General features: G+C 37.4%; 1 protein-coding gene across 1 annotated transcript in view; it reads right to left on the reverse strand.

The window, feature by feature from the left end:
* LOC150093146 (uncharacterized) overlaps nucleotides 1-25096 on the reverse strand; it is a 339961-nt gene that overhangs the window by 130739 nt on the left and 184126 nt on the right. The window contains exon 13 of the mRNA XM_090414162.1: nucleotides 2257-2474. Within this exon, the coding sequence (XP_090270288.1) occupies nucleotides 2257-2474 (218 nt within the window). The remainder of the gene's footprint in view (nucleotides 1-2256; nucleotides 2475-25096) is intronic.

Raw genomic sequence — 25096 nt, forward strand, 5'->3', positions numbered from 1 at the left:
TGGCACCTCTTAAACTCATTCACACTAGATTCACCCACCACATCAACTGCCAAACTGTTCAACATATGCACTACTTAGTGACAGAAAAATCTCCCACAAATTTCTTAACTGCACACAAACTTAACTTCCATGTATACCTCTTATCCTCTCCCCACCCTTTCATGTGAAAAATTTCATCAACCAATATCTTAAAACACCTTTTCAGAAGTTTAGACCTCTATCATTAGAAGTCTAAACTTCTGAATTTTACTAACTTATCACCCCTCCTTTCCTGACTACCAGTGTCTGTATTTCACACTCTCAGTTGTCCTCATAATGTAGATTCCATAATCCCAATATCATCTTTCTGAATCTTCTTTGAACTCAATCCACAGCTTCTTCATTCCTTTGGAACACAGGAAACTAAACATGTGCATGGTAGTCCAGATGTGATCATATCAAATCTTTGTAAAGAAGCAAAATGACCTCCTCATCCTTACACATCAATGATTCAGGATCACAACTATTCTCTGAGTTGTATTTGTAATTTCTGCTATGTAACTTTTGAACTTCAACTTCCTGTCACTATAACTCCAAGGTCACAAGACTCATTAGTTCCTCCAAGCATAATCTCACTTGTGTAATATGCTATTGGATATCTCACTGCACCAAAGTGCATAACTTTACACTTACTGACACTGAAATGACATCCAGTATCATTTACCCACAGTTCCAGATAATTTGATAAGTGGCACATATCAGTAGCATTCCTGATTGTCTTGCCTAACTCTGTATTGTCAGCACACAATTGAACATTTCCTGTCAGATCCTTTCCAATATCATTAATGCACAGAAAGAACAACAATGGTTCAGGTACCGTTGGAGAACATCACTGGTCAACTGAAATCTGGACGATTCACCCCCCCCCTCCCCATCCATACGACACTTTCTAATACCTGTCTGTCACTCTCTTACCCAAGTCAATAGTTTATATTCCAATCATACATCCTCTAACTTATACAATAGCTTTTCATATGGTATTCTCTCAAATGTCTTAGCAAACTCCAACAGTATCATATATATCCATTCCCTTTATCCAACTCAGCAGGGATATTTTTATTATAAAATATGAGTAAATGATTCACACATGATCCTCCCTTAAGTAAATTGCTGTTCCTTTCAGAGTAGTACAACTTGTCTGTCAACTCATGTCTATATGAGTTGACAGACATGAGACATATAGTCATATCAGTTTTTACACCACCCTTGTACAATGGGGACTATCATACATCGTTTCCATTCCTGTGGGACTTTCCTGAGCTAAAACTCAAATCATATGACTAGTATAGCTGAACATCCTTTAGCATATATATGCTGATATCTCACCTGTCTCTATTGGCAAATTTTTGCCCAGGTTATGCAACAGTTCTAGAATCTCATTCTCATGCACCTCTCTCATCATCCAATGCAGTACTATCACTAAACTACATAAGAGGTGAATGAGAAGAAGGTCTGAAACAAATGAAATTGATCCAATGAGTGCTCATCTGTTTCAGACACAAGCATAGTGCCTGCATTCAGTGAAATTATTCTTCCACTTTCATCTCTCTTTTACTTGCAGCACAATAAAATTCTTACTAGTTTCCTTCAGCCTGCTTGGCAAATTTCTTTTCACACTCCAATTTTGCTTCTATACAATACTGTATGGAAGTTGGATGCTGTTTTTCAGGATGAAAAACCCTCCACGAGACAATATTGATACAAAAATGGCAGTGGAAGATAAGTCATTTGTGAATAGCTGTATAAAGAATGAGGAAAGAAAGGAGGTGGGAAACATTTTTCTGATTTCATATATGGTGTGAAATGGAATGCATTGTAAAGCTGATGTTAAAGGGTTTAACTTTAAAAAGCAAAGTCTGAAAGATATATGCAGGATTAGACCAGATCTTGCATAACAATAACAATTAATCCACAATATCAGTTCAATTCAACTTATGAGATTTTAAACTTATTTCTCAAAATCCACCAAAATATTATTATCAGTCCTTTAAGAGGGCAAATTTGGCACAATGGTACTAATGTAATCTATTATCAGATTCCTACATTAAACTAACTAAACTGATGTATAACACTACTATCAAAATATGTCTAAGGCCAGATTTTTCTCTCTTCTCAATCAACACAAAGATCTCAATTCAGATGTTAATTGCTAGTTATGAACAAATATACAAGTGAGAATGTATTTTATTAGCATAATGCAATAAAAAATAACCTTACCTTTTTTGAAACTCTCTAATAATTCTTTTATTTTTATTATATTTCTTTTCTAAATCAAGAAGTTGCTCCTTCAGATTTTCATTTTTCTGTTTGTGTTGCTTTAGCTCTTGTTGGGTTGCTTGCAGTAATTCAACAGTTTCTTCTAACTGTTCCTTTGTGGCTTCCATTTGTTGTAAATGCTTCTGTCGTTCATTTTCTTTATGCTCCAATTCCTCAAACTATAAAGTACAATAATAATAAAAAAAATAGACATGTACTAATTAAAGAGAACAATATACATATTTTCTAAACCTTATTTTCCAACACTGAAAGAACAAAATTTACTTCTTCACTGTTGTATTGTTTCATATAATGTAACATAATTCAAGTTACAGTTAAGTTTTGTAGTTTGAAGAACCATGTCATATTTGACTTAAAAGTTACAAATCACATACAATCTTGCAAGGTCTGAATTATTAACCTTTTCACTGCTAAGCCTGGGTTATCTTGAGCAGAGTAAAATTAGTGCAAGTGACATCTTTTCAATGCCTCATAGAGAGGCAAAATGACTTCCTTATCTTTGCATGTCAAATTTCATTTCAGCATTGTTATTATTCTCTGAGTTGTAGTTACAATTTTTGCTATATGACCCTCAAACTTCAATTTCCTGTGTACTAAACTAGAAGATCCCTAGCCTCACCAGTTTCTTCAAGCATAATCCCACCAATATAATACAACATTGGATATCTAATCACACCAAAGTGCATGATTTTACATTTATTAACATTGAAATGACAGCCATTTCATATGCGCACAATTCCAGTCTATTCAAATCATTCTGCAAATACTGCATATTAGCAGCACTCCTGATTACCCTACTTATCTTTGCATTATCAACAAATAGCTCTATGTTACATGTCAAATCCTTCCCAATGTCATTAATGTATAGACTGAATAGCAATGGACCAAGGACAGATCCTTGAGGCACAGCAATGGTTACCTTGAATCTTGCAATCCCCCACCCCATATACCACATTTTGATATCTGTGAGTCAGTTAGTCATCCTCTTATCCATGCGAACAGTTTATAATCCAATCCCATATTATCCAATTTATGCAACAGCATTTCATGCTGTATTCTGTTCAAAGTCTTAGCAAAATCCAAAAGTATCATGGTGTATCCATTCCCATTTTCTAACTCAGTGGTAACATTATTATAGAATGTGAGCATATTGCTAAAACATGACCTTCCCCTTAGTAAACTCATGCTGTTCATTGCAAAGTAGAGGTTCTCTGTCAACCCATTTCTGAATGTAAGCACTAACCAAACTTTCCAAAATCTTTACCATTATTAATGACATACTGATTGGTCGATAGTTGGAATATATTGGTCTTTTCACCACCCTTGTGCAACAGGATTACCACACATTCTTTCCACTCCTGTGGAATCTTCCCGGTTCTGATACTCAAATTATACAGCCTAGTCAAAGGAGTAGCCAGTTCAGCTGAACACTCTTTTAGCATCTGTGATAATATTCCATCAGTTCCTATTGCAGAATTCTCATTCAGTTTGTGCAACAGCTTTGACTTTTGACTGTACACACAACTTTCCTCATATGGTGAAGAGGTGGCAGTGAGTTCAATGTTCCATATAGAAGGTTGATGGCTTTTAGTAAGGTTGCTCAAATGAGCAACCTTACTCAAATGAGGTTGATACTCAAATTATATAACCTCATTGAGTATCAAATGAGGTTGATACTCAAATTATATCTGAAGTCACTGTTCAAATTATATGAACAATGACTTCTGCATCAATTACCTTCACAAGGCAGTATCTGACAAAAAACAATGTATGACTGCATACCAAGGGTTAAGCGAGTAAGCAGAATGGGAGTGAAATGGATGAACAGCGAAATCAAGCAAGCTGTGCTGGAAAAGAAAATGTTATGGAGGAGGTACAAGGCAATTGGTGGTGATCAGATCCACGAAGAGTATAAAGTGAAGGCTAGAAAGGTGACGAGCATGGTAAAGAAAGAAAAGGTGCAGTATGAGAGGAGATTGGCTGGTCAGGCCAAGGTTAACTCGAGGGAATTTTTCTGCTACATGGCAAGCAAGAGGAAGAATAATTATGGCAGACTAACAATGGTGGATAGTCATGGCATCAGAATAACAGCTGCAAAGGATATAGTGGAATCATTGAATGAGCACTTTATCAGCGTATATCATACTGGTATAAATGATCCAGTACAATATATAGAAGAGAGGCAAGTATTAGGAGAATTGGAAGTGAAAGAAACAGAGGTCTAATAGATGTTGATTGGGTTAGATGTGAATAAGGCTGTGGGAATGGATGATATATCATCACATATTCTTAAGGAATGTGCACCAGAGTTCGTTATGCCCTTGACCTGGTTATTTAATGAAAGTCATGCAGTGGGTAGGGTTCCTAAGGAGTAGAAAGAAAGCGAAATAGTACCACTCACAAGCATGGTTCTAAGACAGAAGTCTCCAACTATAGGCCAGTCTGTATAACTGCAGTTGTGGTCAAGGTGTTGGAGAGATTGGTAAGGAATCGAATAGAGAAGTTGATGGACATAACTTTCTTTATGATGATCATCATGGATCTGTAATGGGTAGGTCCTGTTTTAGTAATTTACTTGCATTTTATGATAAGGTGACGAGTGTGTTTGATAAGAGAGAATCATATACAGAGATATTCTTAGACTTGAAAAAGCGTTTGATAGATTACCACATAATAAGTTGGTGCACAAGCTGCAGAGGATGGGAATAGATAGAATATTGGTTAGATGGATTAGAGATTGGTTCTCTGAACGACACCAGCAAGTTGTGTATGATGGAGCAGTGTCTCAAAAAAGAAGGGTAACCAATGGTGTGCCCCAGGGTTCTGTTCTTGGGCCACTGCTGTTTAACTTGTTTGTAAACGATATATCATGTGGACTGACTTGGGATCTTCAGTTATTTGTTGATGATGCAAAGTTGGGAAGAATTATAAGTAGCACTGCTGAATCCCTTCAGCAGTGCTACTGAAGAGGAAGATTTGAATAGACTTTTTATTTGGACAGAAGAATGGGGTTGTAGTTTTAATATCAATAAGTGCAAGGTGTTGCATTTTGGAAAGTTTCATTTAGATATAGAACACAGTCTTATAGAAATATAAGACTGTGTTCTATATCAATGGTGTAGTACTGCAGGAAGTGGATGAGATTAGAGATTTGGTAGTGATGGTTGAGTAGACTAAAGTTTAGAGGGCATATTGCTAGTGTTGCAAAGGTTGCACATCATAGTGCTGCTATGATAAGAAGTACTCTAGCATGCAAGGATAAGGATATGGTTGTACTGTATAAGGCACTGATCAGACCACACTTGGACTATTGTGCTCAGATCTGGTCACCTGGTTTTTCAATGTGGTGTGGAGACATTGGAGAGGGTCCAGAGATGAGTGACTAAGACAATATCTGGAGTTTGGAATGCTAGCTATGGAGAAATGTGGATTGCAGAGTTTGGTGGATAGGAAGAAGAGAGGTGATATGATAGAGACATGTAAGTTAGTGAGAGGATTTTATCAGATTAATCCAGAGGAGATTATAAAAAGAGTAGAAGGTGAGAGGGGAAGAACCAGAGGTCATTCCTGGAAGTTAATGTAAAAGTGTGTTGAAGAAGGGTGTGAGGAGTAGATTTTTTACATGGAGAATTGTCGGTGAATGGAATGCATTACCAGAATGTGTTGTTAATGCAAGGAGTGTTAAGGATTTTAAGATTCTATATGATAAATATGTTGTCAGTTGAATGAACCTCCCACGATCAGTCTGTCGACTCCAAGGAGGGTGTAATAATATCATCTGCATTCAGTAGAGTTATTCTTTCAAATTCGTTCTTTCTTTTACTTGCGGCATAACGATAGAATTCTTTTGGGTAGTCTTTAACTTTAAGAGCCAGTTTCTTTTCAGACTTAGCTTTCCATACAAAGTTGACTCTTTTGGCCTGCTGCTAATAATTATCATAACTGCCATCATCCTTATGCACAAGTTATTCCTTTCACATCAAATTTTTCTTATAAATCTCTTGCTTAATTAGATCACACATTGATTTCACTCCTACTCTATTTATTCTTAGAACTCTAGGGACACATTCTGATACTGCATCATTTAAGTATTTTTAAATGCTTCCCACGCACTTATTCTTTGATATTCTTCCCATCCAGCAACCAATACCATTGCACTGAACTCAATATACTTCTCAGTTGGTCATAATTTACTGTATTGTAGTTCAGCATGTAACTTTTCTGAATGAACGTTCACAAACTAAGCCACTTTTCAAGTGAGTACTGCATGATCACTGTCACCAACAGAGGCAGCATAGTTATTTCTAACTGAAATCTCCTCTGACACTATAATCAGATCTAACATTCTTTGACCTTGAGTTCTTTCTGTCACGTGCTACTTGAGGAAGTTGTCTCGCAACAGCTCAATAAATTCAGTTTCATTCTTCTCATGCAATTCCATAGGTACCCAATCAATGTTCAGATAATTAAAGTCTCACATTCTAATTATGATTACTCTTTTCGTGCCCATCTTCCCTATCTGGTGATGCATTTCTTCATCGCTAACAACTGATCCACCAGGTCTGTAACAATGCCCCACTGTCTATTTAATCTTGTTAGACTCCACCTGACATCAGATGGCTTCAAACTCATTGTCACAAAAAATTGTTACTAGTATTGAAGTCATGGGTCTCAACTCTAACTGGATTCAAGATATTTGATATCATTAACATATTCACTGCCAACTACGAATATACTCTTATGACACTTACCGCTGGCAACGAGATTACTCGTACTGACCTTGAAGAAGTGAAATTGTTTAGCTTGCGGTAACAAACAAGCAGCATGGCAGTGAACGTGTTAACAGCACATCCCCTCCTTTCCTATCCTTCTTAAAAATACTGCTCTTTGCACTCGATACTAGGTACGTCTGCTTCTGATAGCCAAGTCTCACTAATGCCTACAACATGAGGTCCAAACATATTAGCCAAGGCAACAAACTCTTCTCCTTTGTTTCTGATACTCCTAGCATTCCTGTACAGACATAATATATCATCTGCATGCTCTTTTGCATACCCTTGTCTGTGGTCTGCATGACACAGTTCAACAACTTGCAGATCTCTGTTCTTCTCTAGTTCCTTACTTATGCAGACATTGTTACACATGTTTGATAGATCTGAACAGATGAACACAGAATCATTCTCTCTTCTTAATCATTTCCATAATAATTACCATTCTCATCATTAACAGTTAACTAACAATGTCACTCTTACAGATTCTCACGATTCCTCCTATCAGAATTCAGTTTCTCTGTGTTAGGTCTTATATCAATTAATAAACTTTCAAGATTCTTGATGCCAAATGCATTCAAGTGTAGGCCGTCCCTCTTATAGAAATCCAATCTTCCCTCAAACTCACTTGTATCCATTCCTTCTACACAGGATGCTGCCAGAAACTGAACTGGTGAATTACTAAAAGATTTCTGAGGTCCTTTTAAATTGCACACATTTAGCTTTCATGAGACATTCAATTTTCACAAAAACTACTGTGACAGATTTTGTTAGAAATAACAACCATGTAACACTTCTATTTCCAAAGAAAGATGGACTCTAAAATATTTGAACATCTGATGTGCCTTTTTTATACAGCCTATTATAAAGCCAAATTCAATAAACCATTTACTGACTTCAAAATTTCATAGGCTCTGTACTAAGGCAGCATCAAATGTAAAGAATTTGTACGTTATTGATGCCATTAAACAAAAATTAGTTAAGGAAATCATTTAAAATGATTTCCTTAACTACAAAGGCTTGAGTCTTTGGAGTTAAGTCACAAGTCTTCTTCTAGATACTTCGATAGATATTTCAGAGGAGAAACTCATCCATTATACAAGATACTTATACATTGATAAAAATCAGAAGAGGTATTTGTTTACATAATTGCTTTCCAAAACTCAGTTGCAGTGTAACTGAGTTTTGGAAAGTAGTTAGAAAGTAGATTAGAAAGAGGAATGAAAAAAAAACTTTTCTTGCCAGAAGAAATTGATCAGCAGGCATTGAAACAGAAGTAGCATGTATCATGCTGGGGAAAAAATGGACTAGTAACAAATTAAATAGAAAATGTAAGATCTTTCATATTATTGCACATAATTTGAATTTGGCTGTTTTAAATTCTATTAAAGATGTTTCTTTTACTTCCAAAATGAAATGATGGTGGTGTGTGTGTAAAAAAGGCATTGTGATGTGTCCAAATGTTTTATTTGAAGAGAAGAGGAAGGGGGGGGGGGCATAGATACATGTGTGACAAATGCTGGGTGCCCTATGTGGTCTACTTCCTGTTTCAAAAGATATCACATAATTAATAAATTTTGGAAGCATGATGGAAGTGATGCAGTTCAGTATTGTATAAAAATACTGAGTAAAACAAATAAAACATAATTCATGTGTCACAATTTTGGTTAACCTTCACAATTGGAAAATAATAAAAAAAAAAAAAAAGTTAACTTGAATATTTTCAGCAGTGAAAAGGTTAATCAGTTAATAGTTATTTAATACTTCTAAACATGCAAATGGCACTATCATATCCATACAGAAAATTTTTAAGCAATAGCTTTGAGATGCTTTTTTAAAATCTGTCTTCAAAATATGAAAGATTGCATGCACAAATACTTACATTTAAAAAATACATTTAAAACATTAAAAATAATCCAAATAATAAAATATAAACACTTAACCAAAAGTGAAAAACTTGGAAACAAATTACAGTCAGCCCTCGACTTAAAACACATGCAACTTAAGACCACTCATACTTACAATGGCTATCCAGTTATTAAAAACACATTCAGTGAAGTGTTAAAAACACTTAAGTGCTACAGTACAGCTTCTATAGTACAGTAAACCCTCGACTTAACGGACTAATAGGGACTAAGGGTGTATCCATTAAATCGCGAATTTTTTAAAATAAAAATATCTGTAACATTATACTGCAATTTTATCAATATTAGCACTGTAATAACAAAAAAATTGTTTTACACACTTTTAGATAAGTTAAAGTGAAGTTAATCTTCAATGTCGAGGCGTTTGGTTTAGATAATCCTGTTTTGGAATTACAGTGTGACTGGTGTGATTACGTCCTAATCATTCGCCGAACATGTTTTATGAGCGGTGACGCATTTATGTCAGCTAAATTACTACAGTGTTTTTCCAACATATGATTGTCTACTTGCCAAAATTTGTTAAAAATAACAGAAAATTAATAACAAAAAATAACCTATTAATTTAATTATAAGCAAATCTTGGTTAAAAGCATTTTAAAATTAACAGGGTGTTAATTTTCACGTGACATACGGACCGGAAATTTAATCCCACCCCCCCCCCCCCCCACCCCCCCCCCCCCCCACCCCCCCCCCCCCCCACCCCCCCCCCCCCCCACCCCCCCCCCCCCCCACCCCCCCCCCCCCCCACCCCCCCCCCCCCCCACCCCCCCCCCCCCCCACCCCCCCCCCCCCCCACCCCCCCCCCCCCCCACCCCCCCCCCCCCCCACCCCCCCCCCCCCCCACCCCCCCCCCCCCCCACCCCCCCCCCCCCCCACCCCCCCCCCCCCCCACCCCCCCCCCCCCCCACCCCCCCCCCCCCCCACCCCCCCCCCCCCCCACCCCCCCCCCCCCCCACCCCCCCCCCCCCCCACCCCCCCCCCCCCCCACCCCCCCCCCCCCCCACCCCCCCCCCCCCCCACCCCCCCCCCCCCCCACCCCCCCCCCCCCCCACCCCCCCCCCCCCCCACCCCCCCCCCCCCCCACCCCCCCCCCCCCCCACCCCCCCCCCCCCCCACCCCCCCCCCCCCCCACCCCCCCCCCCCCCCAAGGTATTGCAAAATTTCTTTTGTGTCAATCTTATAGAACCCCTTTAGTAACTTATAACTTTCTATCATAGCCCCTCTTTCTGACCTATCAACTAATAAGTTTGCAACCCACATAGCTTCAATCTATCCTCACAGGGAACCTTCCATAGATCTGTCACCAGCTTGGTCACTCATTTCAAGATTCTCTCCACCACCTCCTGATCACCAAGAAACTCATATGACAAAATCTGGGCACTCAAGATGTGGATAATAACTTCTCTATCTTTACTTGTCAGTGTGTTTTTCAATATCCAACTAAACCTTTGAGCAATTTTGCCAACTTTTGCAATATGCACTCTGAACTCTCTATCAACCATTCTATACAATATATACATGAAACCACAAAGTAAAAGTATTATTTATTAAATATACTGCCATATAATTCAGTCTGAAATTAACAGACTATCGTCAGTGGCTTAAAAAACAAGTGTTACAAGGTAGAATGAAAACAATTGATTTATTCAATATAGAATGAGTGATAATAAATTTAGTTTAATCCTTTATCCAAGTGTGAGCAAACAAAGTTTGCGCCTGAAAGTATCTTCAGGACTGGGTTAAGGTGGTACACACCAGGGCAACTCGTTGCAAAGGTGGAGCAAGCTACCAACACTCCTATCTCAGTATCTCCTATAATGCAAAACACATCTCCTTGCGGATATGTCTAATGTTATGCATTAAGGGAATGAAGGTCGAAATAAAGGTCGAAACTAGTCTGGGTAGTGGCCCTTCCCTTAATGCATAACATTAGACATATCCGCAAGGAGATGTGTTTTGCATTATAGAAGATACTGAGATAGGAGTGTTGGTAGCTTGCTCCACCTTTGCAACGAGTTGCCCTGGTGTGTACCACCTTAACCCAGTCCTGAAGATACTTTCAGGCGCAAACTTTGTTTGCTCACACTTGGATAAAGGATTAAACTAAATTTATTATACTCTAACCAAGTGAAAAATAAACTTTCAGAATGAGTGATGTTAAATTGCCAATAGTGTTATGCTTTCACTGAAGAAAAAGTTAATCATAACGGTGTAAAATAAATTGCACACACACATATATATAACTTATAATATCATATACTCATCATATAATGTCATATGTATGATATTATACTAATATACATATCATATTATAATATCAAGATCATCAGATAGACGTAGTATCTAGTTAGTTTTGTAAGACCTTATGTCTTTATAAAATATCATTCTTGGTCTTAATAGTAATTGGAGAAAAAAAATTCCTTTAATGATGTGTTATTTGAATCAAACTTTCCCATATTATTGATAAGGATAGGCACTCATTCTGATTCAAGTTAGGCCTCAGCACTCTCCTTAAATAGACGTTCAAATTTGTACTGACATCTATGTAGGAGTGTTTCAGACCAAAGAATGTTGTGGTCTGCCTTTATTCCATGTCAAGTTAATCTAGACATCGGATTTTCTGCAGAAAATATATGATTCTTAGCTTTTAAAGCATTTTTAGCTACTGTAAAACTTCACAACCTCGTATCAAATTCACCATGGAAATTGAAAAAGGCAAATTATCGTTAACCTTTACTTCAGTGAAAGCATAATGCTATTGGTGATTTAACATCACACAGCTCGTTCTATTTCGAATAAATCAACTGTTCGCATTCTACATTGTAACAACTGATTTTTAAGCCACTGACGATGGTCTGTTAATTTAAGACTGAAATATATGGCGGTATATTTAATAAATAATACTTTTACCTTGTGTTTTCATGCATATATTATATAGAACTATGGCACAAGTTTCTCTAAAAACAAGCTATCATCCATTACCTTTGAATCCCTAGACTCATCAATTTCCTGCAATCCAGTACCATCAATGTGTGAAAAGATTTCACAGTGTATATAGTCTTTTCATCCCAAGTCTATAATTTTATATTTTGCTGCATTAAATTGACAACCGTTATTCTCTGCCCAGAATGCTAATTTATGTAAATTATCCTACAGGATATCCACATCACCTTTATCAAATATTGTCCTAACCGTTTTGCATCATCACTGAATATCCCCCCCCCCCCCCTTAAATTATTCATCATATATCAGCATTATACAAATTACAGAGTAGGGCCTAAACTACACAGCCTTGAGCCACTCCACCAGTCATCCTCATTCTCGTCTTTGACAGGGAGACGCCATACTACTCTATGGTGTCTCTCTGTCAGTCACCCCCATCCAAGCTGCCAGCTTCATATCCATTCCCATTTGCTCCAACTTCTGTTAAAGCCATGCTGAGCCCCCCTCTCCTATAGGGGCATCATATTCCTATCCATCCATTCCTGGATTTTATCTGTAATCAAATTTTCTAATTTAATAACTACACACCTGGTTACTAAAGAACTATTTTTCAATATGATGGGCACGTCCAGTTCACCTACCTCCATTCTCATAGTCTCTGTCACATCAGCAACTGCAAAGTCTCCATCTGGATGATACACTCTTGAAAAGTGATAATTTACTAGCTCAACTAGTTCTTCTGCTTCTGTCACTTTCCTGCCATTAGCAGTGATTAAAGTTATTTTTCAATAACTTTCTACATAGGAAAAAAAAACAAAAAAAAAAACATTTGAATTTAATTTGACCTGCTTGGCTAATCTTCTCTCATAATCTGATTTAGCCTGAGCATCATGAGTATGATGATCACCTTTTTCTTTCTATGTCCTCTATAATGTTTTTTTTTTGCAGTTACTGCTTTATATCACTACTTGTTCACTTAACCTCCATTTGATTTAGCCTCCTGAGTATGCAGTCTGATACTGATGCTTTCAAACAATCCCTGACTTCCTATGCACTTTTCTTGAAGTTTCTTAAGCCATGGCACTGCTCCAAGCTGTCCCCCCCCACACACACACCAAAGTTGTCATAATCATCAGCTTTATAGTTCCATATAAATACTTTCTTGACTGAAAATTCCACATTTAGTAACCTCACTCCCAGAAGCTAGCTGCATGGTTACTTTCTTCGAATGGAGGAAGAGTGTCTACCATGGTTATTGGTACGTCTTCTGATGCCACACCAGATCCAACACTCTCAAACTCCTGGTACCCTCCATGACATGCTTTTTTGCATAATTATCACTTAATAACTGTATAAATTCTATTCCCATCTTGCTATATGCCCTTTCTTCCTTTCAATCTATGTCCCCATAGTTGAAGTCCTCTATAATAAGCCTGCATTCAGTGCTAATCTGTTGATGCATGAGATCATGAGTTGTATTTGCAATTTTTACTTGTGTTACTTTTGAACATCAAATTCCTATCCACCATAACTCCAAGATCCCTAGTCTCATCAGTTTCTCCAAGGTTGATCTCACCTATATAACTCATCACACCAAAGTGCACAACTTTAATTTGGCTAACTAACAATGAATTGACAGTCATTGTTTGCTCACACCTCCAGTTTATTCAAATCATTCTATAAGTGCTATATATGTAGGTGGAAGATGAATTCCAAGGCCCATAATGGCTTGAAAAAGTTCCATGTTTGGTCTCTAGAACAGGTTTTCTGGACTTTGTAAAAATAAACAAGTAAAAAAGTTTGAAAGGTTTGAAAGCACCAATTCTTGTCTGATCACTGAAGTTAAGCAAACTTGAGCAGAGTTAGTACTTGGGAGGGTGTGCTGGCATTACTTTGCCAGCCTGGTTGGCTGAGTGGTTAGCGTATCTGCTCTCTGGCTGTGGGTTCGATCCCGTCGTGAGCATGGATGTTTGTGATTGTCTGTGAAAATACTAGTGGTGGTGGTTGGTAGTAGATGGCGTTGGTGTAGATGAGGAAGGTAGTTGTGGTTGGTGGAGATGGATAATTGTAGAGTAGGTGCCCTCCCTCGATGAGACTTGCTGTGGACTCCCTGGAGGTGTTATGTAGTAATAATAATAATAATAAAAATACATAAAATCAATAAAAATGAAAAATAAAAAATCTTAGCTTGCCCATGGTACAAATGTACTATAGGTTTACAAATAATCTTTCATGGGTGGGACCAACATAAATATATATATATATATATATATATATATATATATATATATAAATGGCATCCCTGTATTTTCATCATCAGCAAACAACTGCACATCTCCTAGAATCAAGTTTTTTCCGATATCATTAATATACAGATTGAACAACAATCGTCAAAGGAGTAATCCTTGGGATACATTACTGGTCACCTTAAATCTGGCAGATTCACATCTCCTCCTCCCCCATATACCACTTTCTGAAATCTTTCCCTCAACTACTTTATCAACCCAAGTTGATAGTTTATATTCTAATCCCATAATCTCCAGTTTATACAACAACCTTTCGTGTGGAATCCTCTAACTGCACAGACATGACCCTTCCTTTACTAAGTCCATGCTTTTCCTTCCTTGTCTAGGAACAGCATGCCAAGTATAACTTGTCTGTCAATTTATTTCTGTATATGAGATCTTATCAACTTTTCTAAAATCTTCACAACTACTCTAGAGATAGGTTGATTGTTAGACAAATCAGTTTTTGCACCCCTCCCCCCCTTGAACAGTGGGACTACCATACATTGTTTCCATTCCTGTGGGATCTTTCCTGAGCTGAGACTCATATTATACAAACATGTTAAGGGCTTGCCTGGTTCTGCTGAACATTCCTTCAGCACATGTGTTGATATCCCATCTGTCCCTATTGCCCAATTCTTATCCAGGGCATGTATCAGCTCTAGAATCTCCTGCTCATCCAACGTAGTGGTAATGCTATGCACTAGGTTACACACACACACACACACACACACACACACACACACACACACACACAAAGCTGATATATTTTTGTGAAGTGAGCACTCTCTGAACAACTGAATCTGCTTCTGACACAAATGTACTGTATGCATTCGGTAAAGTAATTCTTCCACATTCATTCTTTCTTTTATTTGCAGTATAATGATAAAATTATGTTGGGTTGTCTTTTGCCTGCACAGCCAATTTTGTTTCACACTCTGGACTTAGCTTTCTATACAATACTCTTAACTTTTCTAGCTTGTGCTTTATATATTTTATAACTCCTCTATCTTTATTCTCATGATATTCCTTCAACATCATTGGCTTCATACCGATCACTTGATTAATAAGGTTGTTCATCTATTTCACACCCACTGTCTTTGTTCTTTAAACTCTAGAGACATGGTCAGGGACCACATTATTTAAGTATCTTTTCAAAGATTACCATGCCCTGCATCTCAAAGTTAACTATAAGGCCAGTGTTTTATGTTATTTGCTTGTTCTACAGCCAGTCTGCCTATTTCAAGAAGAAAAACTCATCCACCAGAACTTACTACACATAACTTATGCCCCAAGCCATAAAAGTGTCACCTAGCAAGCTAGATTTTGTGTTCTTGGCCATTGGTCTGATAGTCTAAAAACGAGTTTCTGCATTTCAGGCTGTTTTCATGCAAATATGTTTGAAGTTTGAATAGTTTTTTAAAGCAAAGATTCCAGGAATCTTGTATATTTGTACGGTAGAATCACTCTTAACCAGCAACAACGGGACTTTGCCGATTCTGGATATGTTGCTGGATAATTGAATATATATTTCAAGAACTTACCTGTTCGTGTTTTGTGATGCCATCTGTAGAAATTGCAGCATGCAAAGTTTGGTCATGTTTTTCGATCTGCTGACCATAATTAAATAAATAACATCAAAAATCGTGTGGATTTTTTAAAATTTAAAACATATACACATAATTTTATATTTCACAAAATCAAATTTAAACAGCATTTAAAAATTACAGTATGCATTATCACATGAAAGTCGTGAATTTCTTAGTGTGATGACATAACATAACTTCAAATGTCTGCCTGCTTACAAGATTGTCACCAGAGCTTTAAAAATTCACTGTGCATACAATGAAATTTCATAACATGTGCTGACATAGATGAGCATTGCTCAGCAAATCTTATGAAAGTCTGCAATCCTTCGTCAGCTTCTTTCCACATAACTTTCTTGGTCTGCGTGCTCTTGTCCTCATCTTCATCCTCCTCATCTTTCTCCTTTCCCAGTACATATTTGATTATTTAGTCATCATCAAGAGAGAGAGAGTGACGGGAATAGAATTGTCTACATCCACCCAAGCCTGCACCTCAGCTTCACTAATACTAACCATCTCCGAATGTGTTACTAAATCCAAGATGTCGGACACAAGACGTGTTTTAAAACCACGAAAATCTTTGCTGCTAGATTTGTCATCTTCAAACATGATCACAGGCCACAATTTATGCCAACAGTGACGTAAAGTAATGTTCTTTATATTCTTCCAGGCAAGAGACAAAGTAAATATGGTGTCTTACAATGTCAACTGTTTCTGAAAATCTTGGATGCTGCCTTCAAAGTTCACATATCGACACATAAAAAGGGAGCGGCAGTTCATCTTTATATTCTTGATGACTCCTGGGTCCATTGGTTGGATAAGGTTTGTTACGCTAGGCGGCAGAAACATAACACAGATGTTTTCCACATTTAAGTCTTCAGCTGGGGGATGGGTGCAGCAATTGTCCAACAAAAGAATCCCTTTTCTGTCAGGTAGAAAACCCATTTCCCTTAAATGCTCCTTCACACACTATTAAACCATTCTTTGAATATGTCAGAATCCATCCATGTGTTCTTTTGTGCCTGATAGTGGAGAGGCAAATTTTTCACACTTTTAAAGCACCGTGGATTGCAGTACCTGACTATCACTGACAAGCTTACTTTGTGCATACCGCCATAGTTACACAGGTCCTTGTTCTGCTTAAAGCCCTTCGGCGAGGCTTCTGTTGCACAATCCAAAGTCGACATGGGAAGACAGTACCATAACAATCCAGTCTCATCAGCATTATATTTGTTCCACAGTCATATTATTTTCGTCCACAATTTTCTGAAACTGCTCAATAAACTCATTTGCGGACACTTCATCAGCACTCCTCTGTTCACCAGACACATCTACTTTACAGATAAATACCATGCCTTTCTTTGAATCAGTTAAGCCACCCAATGGAAAATCCACACTTGCCTTGCATCTTCATTTTCCCATGCAATTCCTTCGCTTTTTCTTACAGCACCAGTCCAGAAATGGAAGCTCCCTCTGATCTTTCCAGGGCAAACCACCTGTATAACACACGATCTAATTCTTCATACCAGGATTGGTGTACAGTTTTCCGATTTTCTGAAGCTTTTGTAGATTCTGTTTGCATCATATATCTCTGGAGTTACCACCTTGTTTCGTAAAAAGTTGAACTTCCAACTTTATATTCTTCCATTAATTTTGTTCAGCTGACACCTCTCTCCATTTTCGCCAGCAATCCAAATTTTAACTTGAGAGTGAGAACATTCTCTTACGTTTTGTGGGAGTAACCATAGCAACACCATGTGGGCTAGGAGCGTACATATACGAATGCAGTTTGTTTGCACGAGTTCTGGCTGCGCAATATGCAAAACAACCCACATGATCTCTCTCTCTCTCTTAGCCAATGAGCTGCTGGGAGCATTGTGTGAAGCATATGTTCAGGAGTTGCGTGCCACACGCAACTTGGCTGTACATACGACAGTGTTGCCAGAATGTAAGCCCATTGCATAATTTTCTTATCTCATAGGCTTAAATTTCAGATTTAAATTTAGACCTACGAAAGTGGTGTTGTTTTGGTATTGCCAGTTATGAGAGATTTTACTGTATATGGTATAGCGAACGATGGTGGTATTTTTCCAACATTTCATGAGGTAGGGTGTTTAATGCATGGTCTGCAAGTCATGAGTGGCTATAGTGGTGGAATCAGATGTAGTCATGTTAGAGATTCTGTTGTTGTCTTTTCTGTCTGTCTGGTCATAGCAAGATAGCTTACAACTACAAGGTATTTGGTATAAATACCGGACAGGCCAAGAGACTGCAGCTGCTGTTTGGAAGAGTGGATAAGGGATGACAATTTTTTTGTATGATTAAGGAGATCCGATGTATTTTTTTAGGATGTTTGCAAGACTTTCAAATGTCCTCTGAATATATGGGATCAATGATAGATTTAGTGTAGTCTGTGTTTTGGAATGGAGGGGGGGGGGGGAATAGTTTGAGGGATGTTAATATTTTTTATTTTTATTTTTTACATTTTAAATGATGTTTTTTTTTTAACCTCGGCAATTTTTCTTAACCTCTTTGCAGTATGCTTGCATAAATCTTTATTAGGAACATTCAGTATTCACTACAATTCTTACAGTTTTATTTCCTTTTTATACACGAATACTATCATCTCTGATTCCTTTTACAGTAATCTTTCCTCCATTTCTAAACTTTTTCAAGTCTCATGAACACCACTTCTGTATACTTACCAAAGTCATCCCATTTAGCTACTTTTGCACAGGGTTTTGCTTTCTTACGTATGTAAGAAAACGTATGCTTTCTTACGTATAATGGTACAACATGACAAAATTTCATGCCAGCTGGGGCGTTGCCTGGTTAAACAAGGCCCCTGTTGTTTTAGCCAGGGAACCAGGGCGAACAGCGAAAAGTCAGCTACTGGAACAAATCGGAAAACAAACGACAACTCAACATCACCAAAGTTAAAGATCGATACTATCAACATAAGAAGCCTGAATGGCAAAGAAATGGAACTAGCTGAGGAATTAGATAAGTACCAGATTGACATAATAGGTGTGACTGAAACAAAAAAGACAAAAACTGGTGAGATCTTTCTGAGCAATAAATACAAAATGTTATATTCAGGCAATGACAATCAAGGAAAAGAAGGAGTAGCCATAGTATTCAACACAAAATACGAGGCTAATCATCTTGAATGGCAATCAGTCTCAAGTAGACTAATGTGGGCAAATATGAGAATGGGGAACTGGACAATGAGACTTATTTGTGCCTATGGTCCCACAGAAGGTTCTACTAAGGTAGAAGTGGAGGAATTTTTTGAGGCTTTAGAAAAAGCAACTGACACAATGGAAAAGGAAAAGTTGGTCCTTGTTGGGGATCTAAATAGCAGAGTAGGAAATGATTGTGAGACATACAAAAATATTTTGAGAAAATTTGGAGAAAAGAGCAAAGCTAATAATAATGGCAAATATCTGTTGAATTTCTGCTCAGGACATGGACTGGTTATTACTAACACCATGTTCCAACATAAAAATGTGCACAAATTCACATGGAGAGAAGAGGCTAGGAATAAGAAAAGTCTCATTGACTATGTTATTGTTGATAGTGATGTTTTCTCCCTGGTGCAGGACACCAGAGTGTACAGAGGATTTGAAATTGGAAGTGATCGCTATTTAGTCTTGAGCAGGATAAAACTGAATTTCATATTGAAAAGAATAACATGTAAGAAAATTTTAAAGCGCATAAAAGTTGAGCAGCTCTCAGATGTGAACTGTAGACTAAAATACACAAAGATCATTGAAAAAAAAATGAAAGAGTTTGAGAACAGGAATCAAACCTTGGAGATTCATTGGCAAACTCTGAAGAAAACATCGATTGATTCTGCCAGAGAGGCATGTGGTGAGGTTGTCTGCAAGGATAAAAAAATCAGAACTCGCTGGTGGACACAGGAAGTTAAAGAGGCAGTGAAGGAAAAGAAGAAAGCATATCAATAGTTCCAGTCATATAAGTCAGCTTGTGCTCTTAGAGAATATAGAGACAAATGCAAGAAGGTGGCAAAATATTTTGGAGGTTGTTGAAGAAGCTTAGGAATGGAGGAAAGAGTGCTGTAAAAGGAGTTAGAGATGATAAAGGTGACAAGAAAACAGGAGAAAAAGATATCCTTGAAGTATGGAGTAATTACTTTGAAAAACTGCTAAATGAAACAAGCAGTGATGACAGCACAGTGGTAAAAAACACTGACCAGGCATGCAGTCAGGAATACATATCCATACTTGAAGTAGAAAAAGCCATCAAAGGCTTGAAATGTGAAAAGGCAGCAGGAGTAGATGATATTCAACCAGAAATGCTGAAGTATGGTGGTATAAAAGTCTTACAGTGGCTGCACTGCATAGTTCAGAAAGCCTGAACAGAGGGACGAATTCCCGATGACTGGAGTAGAGCTCTCATAGTACCCATATATAAAAAGGGAAATAAAACTGAATGTGAGAATTACAGAGGTATTTCCCTACTGAGTGCTCCCGACAAGATCTATGCAAGTATACTTGAGAAACGGTTGAGAAGAATTGTGGAAGAAAAGCTTGGTGAAGAACAAGCTGGATTCAGGCCAAATAGAGGCTGTCAGGATCAGATCTTCACTTTAAGACAAATAGTCGAGAAAGCATGGGAATATAACAAAGATCTGTATTTAAGTTTTGTCGATTTGGAAAAGGCATATGACAAGGTGCCAAGAGATAAGCTATTCAATACACTACAGTTATATGGTGTCAATGGGGCATTATATCAAGCAATACTTAGTCTTTATTTGAGTTGTAAGTCAGCAGTTAGAATTGAAGGAAGTACAGGAAGATGGTTTAATGTTAAATCTGGTGTGAGACAAGGATGTACATTATCCCCTCTGTTATTCATTATCTATATGGATCACATTATGAAGGAAAGTGGTATTAAACATGATATCAAAATTGGAGATGTTAATGTCAGCTCTTTGCTTTATGCGGACGATATTATACTTCTAAATAAATCCGCTAAAAGTTTGCAAGATTCCCTGACTAAATTGAATAACTGTTGTAATAGATATGGTATGAAGGTCAGCATTAAAAAGACAAAGACAATGAAAATAGGTAGAATCATTAAAAATGTCAACTGTGTTGTGAATGGAGAACCTGTGGAACAAGTAAAACATTTCAGCTACTTAGGCACGATTTTTACTGGAGATGGTAAATTAAATATAGAAATAGACAACAGAATCAGCAAAGCTGGTATGGTGGGAAGTCAATTGAATAAATTCATATGGAATAAGAGAGAAATTAGTCGGAACACTAAATTAGCTGTATACAAGACAGTGTTCAAACCAGTTTTAACTTATGGATCTGAGAGCTGGGTCAGAAGTAAAACACTTGACCAAAGACTAGAGACTGCAGATATGGGAGTCCTGAGAAAGATTAGAGGCGTGAACAGATGGCATCAATGGCAATGTCATATTAAAAATGAGGATATTAGGAAAGAACTTGACATTGTCAGCATCCAGGAATGCGTTAGCAGAGCTAATCTCAGGTGGTATGGTCACTTAAACAGAATGGGTGAGGAAAGATTAGCAAAACAAGTGTTCTCTGCCAGGTTGGAAGGAAAACGACCAAGAGGAAGACCAAGATATAGGTGGATTGATACAGTACAAAGTGCCTTAGATGATAGAAATATAAGATCTGATAATGTTGGAGAATTGACAAGTAACAGACTGATTTGGAGGAAAATTGTAGATAGGAAGTTAGTAATGATGTAATTTTTTCATGTAGTACTATCATATCCTGTACACCCCTTGAGGGTACATGGCAGGAATTTGATGACGATGATGACATTTTTCTTCACATTTCTCAGAATACGTGATGACTTACTCGATACAAACTTTCTATATGCTTTCTTCTTTTTAATGACTGCCTTAAATCCCTGAACATTAACTTTCCAGGACGCTTCTTTCACTTCATTCGCATTAATTGCAGTTTTGAGTAAGCTAGGTTTTGAGAGAGAGAAATTTGTCAAATCTAGGGGTCTCATTTTTCTATCCTTGCAGATAATTCACCACATGCTACTCTAGATGAACTGATCTATGTTTTCTTTGGTGTTTGCTGGTGAGTCTCCAAGATTTGGTTCTTGTATTCAACCTCTTTCTAATATTTGCTTCTTTGAAGCCAGTTCATCTCTGAAAGCTACATGACTTTGATTCCTTTTAAAACTTTCTTCTACACTTCTTTTCAATATGATATTCAATTTCATCCTGCTCAAAACTAAATGGTGATTACTTCCTATTTCAAATCCAGTGCATATGCTTGTATCCTGAACCATCACCATCAAATTCCTGACATGTATCCTCAAGGGGTGTACAGGATATGATAGTACTACATGAAAAATTTACATCATTACTAACTTCCTATCTACAATTTTCCTCCAGTTCAGTTTATTACTTGTCAAGACTCCAACATTATTAGATCTTATATTTGTATTGTCTAAGGCACTTTGTACCATATCAATCCACCTATATCTTGGTCCTCTTATGGGTCGTTTTCCGGCCAACCTGGCAGAGAACACTTGTTTGGATAATCTTTCTTCGCCCATTCTTTTTAAGTGACCATACCATCTGAGATTAGCTCTGCTAACGCATTCCTGGATGTTGACAATGTCAAGTTCTTTCCTAATAACGTTTTTAATATGATATTGCCATTGATGCCATCTGTTCACGCCTCTAGTCTTTCTCAGGACTATCATATCTGCGGTCTCTAGTCTTTGGTTGAGTGTTTTACTTCTGACCTAGCTCTCAGATCAAAAGTTAAAACTAGTTTGAACACTGTCTTGTATACAGCTAATTTAGTGTTCTGACTAATTTCTCTCTTATTCCATATGAATTTATTCAATTGACTTCCTACCATACCAGCTTTGTTGATTCTGTTGTCTATTTCCATATTTAATTTGCCACCTTCACTAAAAATCATGCCTAAGCAGCCGAAATGTTTTACTTGTTCCAGAGGTTTCCCATTTACAACACAGTTGATATTTTCAACGATTCTACTTATTTTCTTTGTCTTTTTATTGCTGACCTTCATACCACATCTATTACAATAGTTATTCAATTTAGTCAGGTAATCTTGCAAACTTGTAGCGGATTTATTGATAAGTATAACATCGCCCGCATAAAGCAAAAAGCATACATCTCCAATTCTGAAATCATGTTTAATACCACTTTCCTTCATAATGTGATCCATATAGATAATGAATAACAGAGGGGATAATGTACATCCTTGTCTCACACCAGATTTAACATTAAACCATCTTCCTGTACTTCCTTCAATTCTAACTGCTGACTTGCAACTCAAATAAAGACTAAGTATTGCTTGATATAATGCCCCATTGACAGTATATAACTGTAGCGTATTGAATAGCTTCTCTCTTGGTACCTTATCATATGCCTTTTCCAGAACGACAAAACTTAAATACAGATCTTTGTTATATTCCCATGCTTTCTCGACTATTTGTCTTAAAGTGAAGATCTGATCCTGACAGCCTCTATTTGGCCTGAATGCAGCTTGTTCTTCCACAATTCTTCTCAACTACTTCCCAAGTATAGCATAAATCTTGCCAGAAACACTCAGTAGGGAAATACATCTCACATTCAGTTTTATTTCCCTTTTTATATATGGGTACTACGAGAGCTCTACTCCAATAATCGGGAATTCGTCCTTCTGTCCACACCTTCTGAACTATGCAGTGCAGCCACTGTAAGACTTTTATACCACCATACTTCAGCATTTCTGGTCGAATATCATCTATTCCTGCTGCCTTTCCACATTTTAATCCTTTGATGGCTTTTTCTACTTCACGTATGGATATGTATTCCTGACTGTATGCCTGTTGAGTGTTTTTTTTTTTACAACTGTGCTATCACTGCTTGTTTCAATTAACAATTTTTCGAAGTAATTACTCCATACTTCAAGGATATCTTTTTCTCCTGTTTTCATGTCACCTTTATCATCTCTAACTCCTTTTACAGCATTCTTTCCTCCATTTCTAAGCTTCTTCAACAACCTCCAGAATATCCTACCACCTTAATGATATATGCACGTAAACACAAGAAAGATATTTAATTAACCAGATATTTCGGTCTGGAAATAGCAGACCATCCTCAGTGGTATTACAAGAACAGTTATAAAAAATACAAGCTAGAATATTAACAATAGATTGTTCAAAACAGAACAAGCCGCATGATATTATATCACTAAGTATGAAATGGAATATTTTGAAGTAGAGCCATGATTAAAAAAAAGACAAAAAATGAATGAATAATCTTGATTAGACTTTCACAGATTTTTGATATAGATATACAGTCATTACCAATTCAGGTTGGGATGATGGAGCAAGGCCTCCACACTTTCCTTGAACAAACGTTCAAACCTATAACGGGATCTATGTAAGAGTCCTGGACCAATGGATGTTGTGGTCAGTTTCAATCACGTGCTGAGCCAATCCAGAATCTTACCACCTTCTTGATATTTATTTTCTATGTTCTTGCCAAAGTCCTCCCATAACTTTTGTTTAGGTAGTTTTACACAGTGTTTAGCTTTCTTACATTTGTCTCTGTATTCTCTAAGAGCACAAGGTGACTTATTTGCCAGGAACTTTTGATATGCCTTCTTCTTTTTCTTCACTGCCTCTTTATCCTGCGTCCACCATGGAGTTCTGATTTTTCTATTCTTGCGGACAACCTCACCACATGCCTCTCTGGCTGAATCAATCAAGGTTTTCTTCAAGGCTTGCCACTGAATCTCCAAGGTTTAGTTCCTCTTCTCAAACGCTTTCATTTTTTTTTCAATAATCTTCGTGTATTTTAGTCTACAGTTCACATCTGAGAGCTGCTCAACTTTTATTCACTTTCAAACTTTCTTACATATCATTCTTTTCAATATGAAATTCAAATTTATCGTGCTCAAGACTAAATAGTGATCGCTTCCAATTTCAAATCCTCTGTACACTCTGGTGTCCTGCACCAGGAAGAAAACATCACTATCAACAATAACATAGTCAATGAGACTTTTCTTATTCCTTGCCTCTTTCTCTCCATGTGAATTTGTGCACATTTTTATGTTGGAACATGGTGTTAGTAATAACCAGTCCATGTCCTGAGCAGAAATCCAACAGGTATTTGCCATTATTATTAACTTTGCTCTTTTTTCCAAATTTTCCCAAAATATTTTTGTAAGTCTGACAATCATTTCCTACTCTGCTATTTAGATCTCCAACAAGGACCAACTTTT

This window comes from Typopeltis vanoorti, chromosome 24 (assembly GCF_054136105.1).
Source record: "Typopeltis vanoorti isolate ZY-2024b chromosome 24, IOZ_Tvanoo_1.0, whole genome shotgun sequence".
NCBI lineage: Eukaryota > Metazoa > Arthropoda > Arachnida > Uropygi > Thelyphonidae > Typopeltis > Typopeltis vanoorti.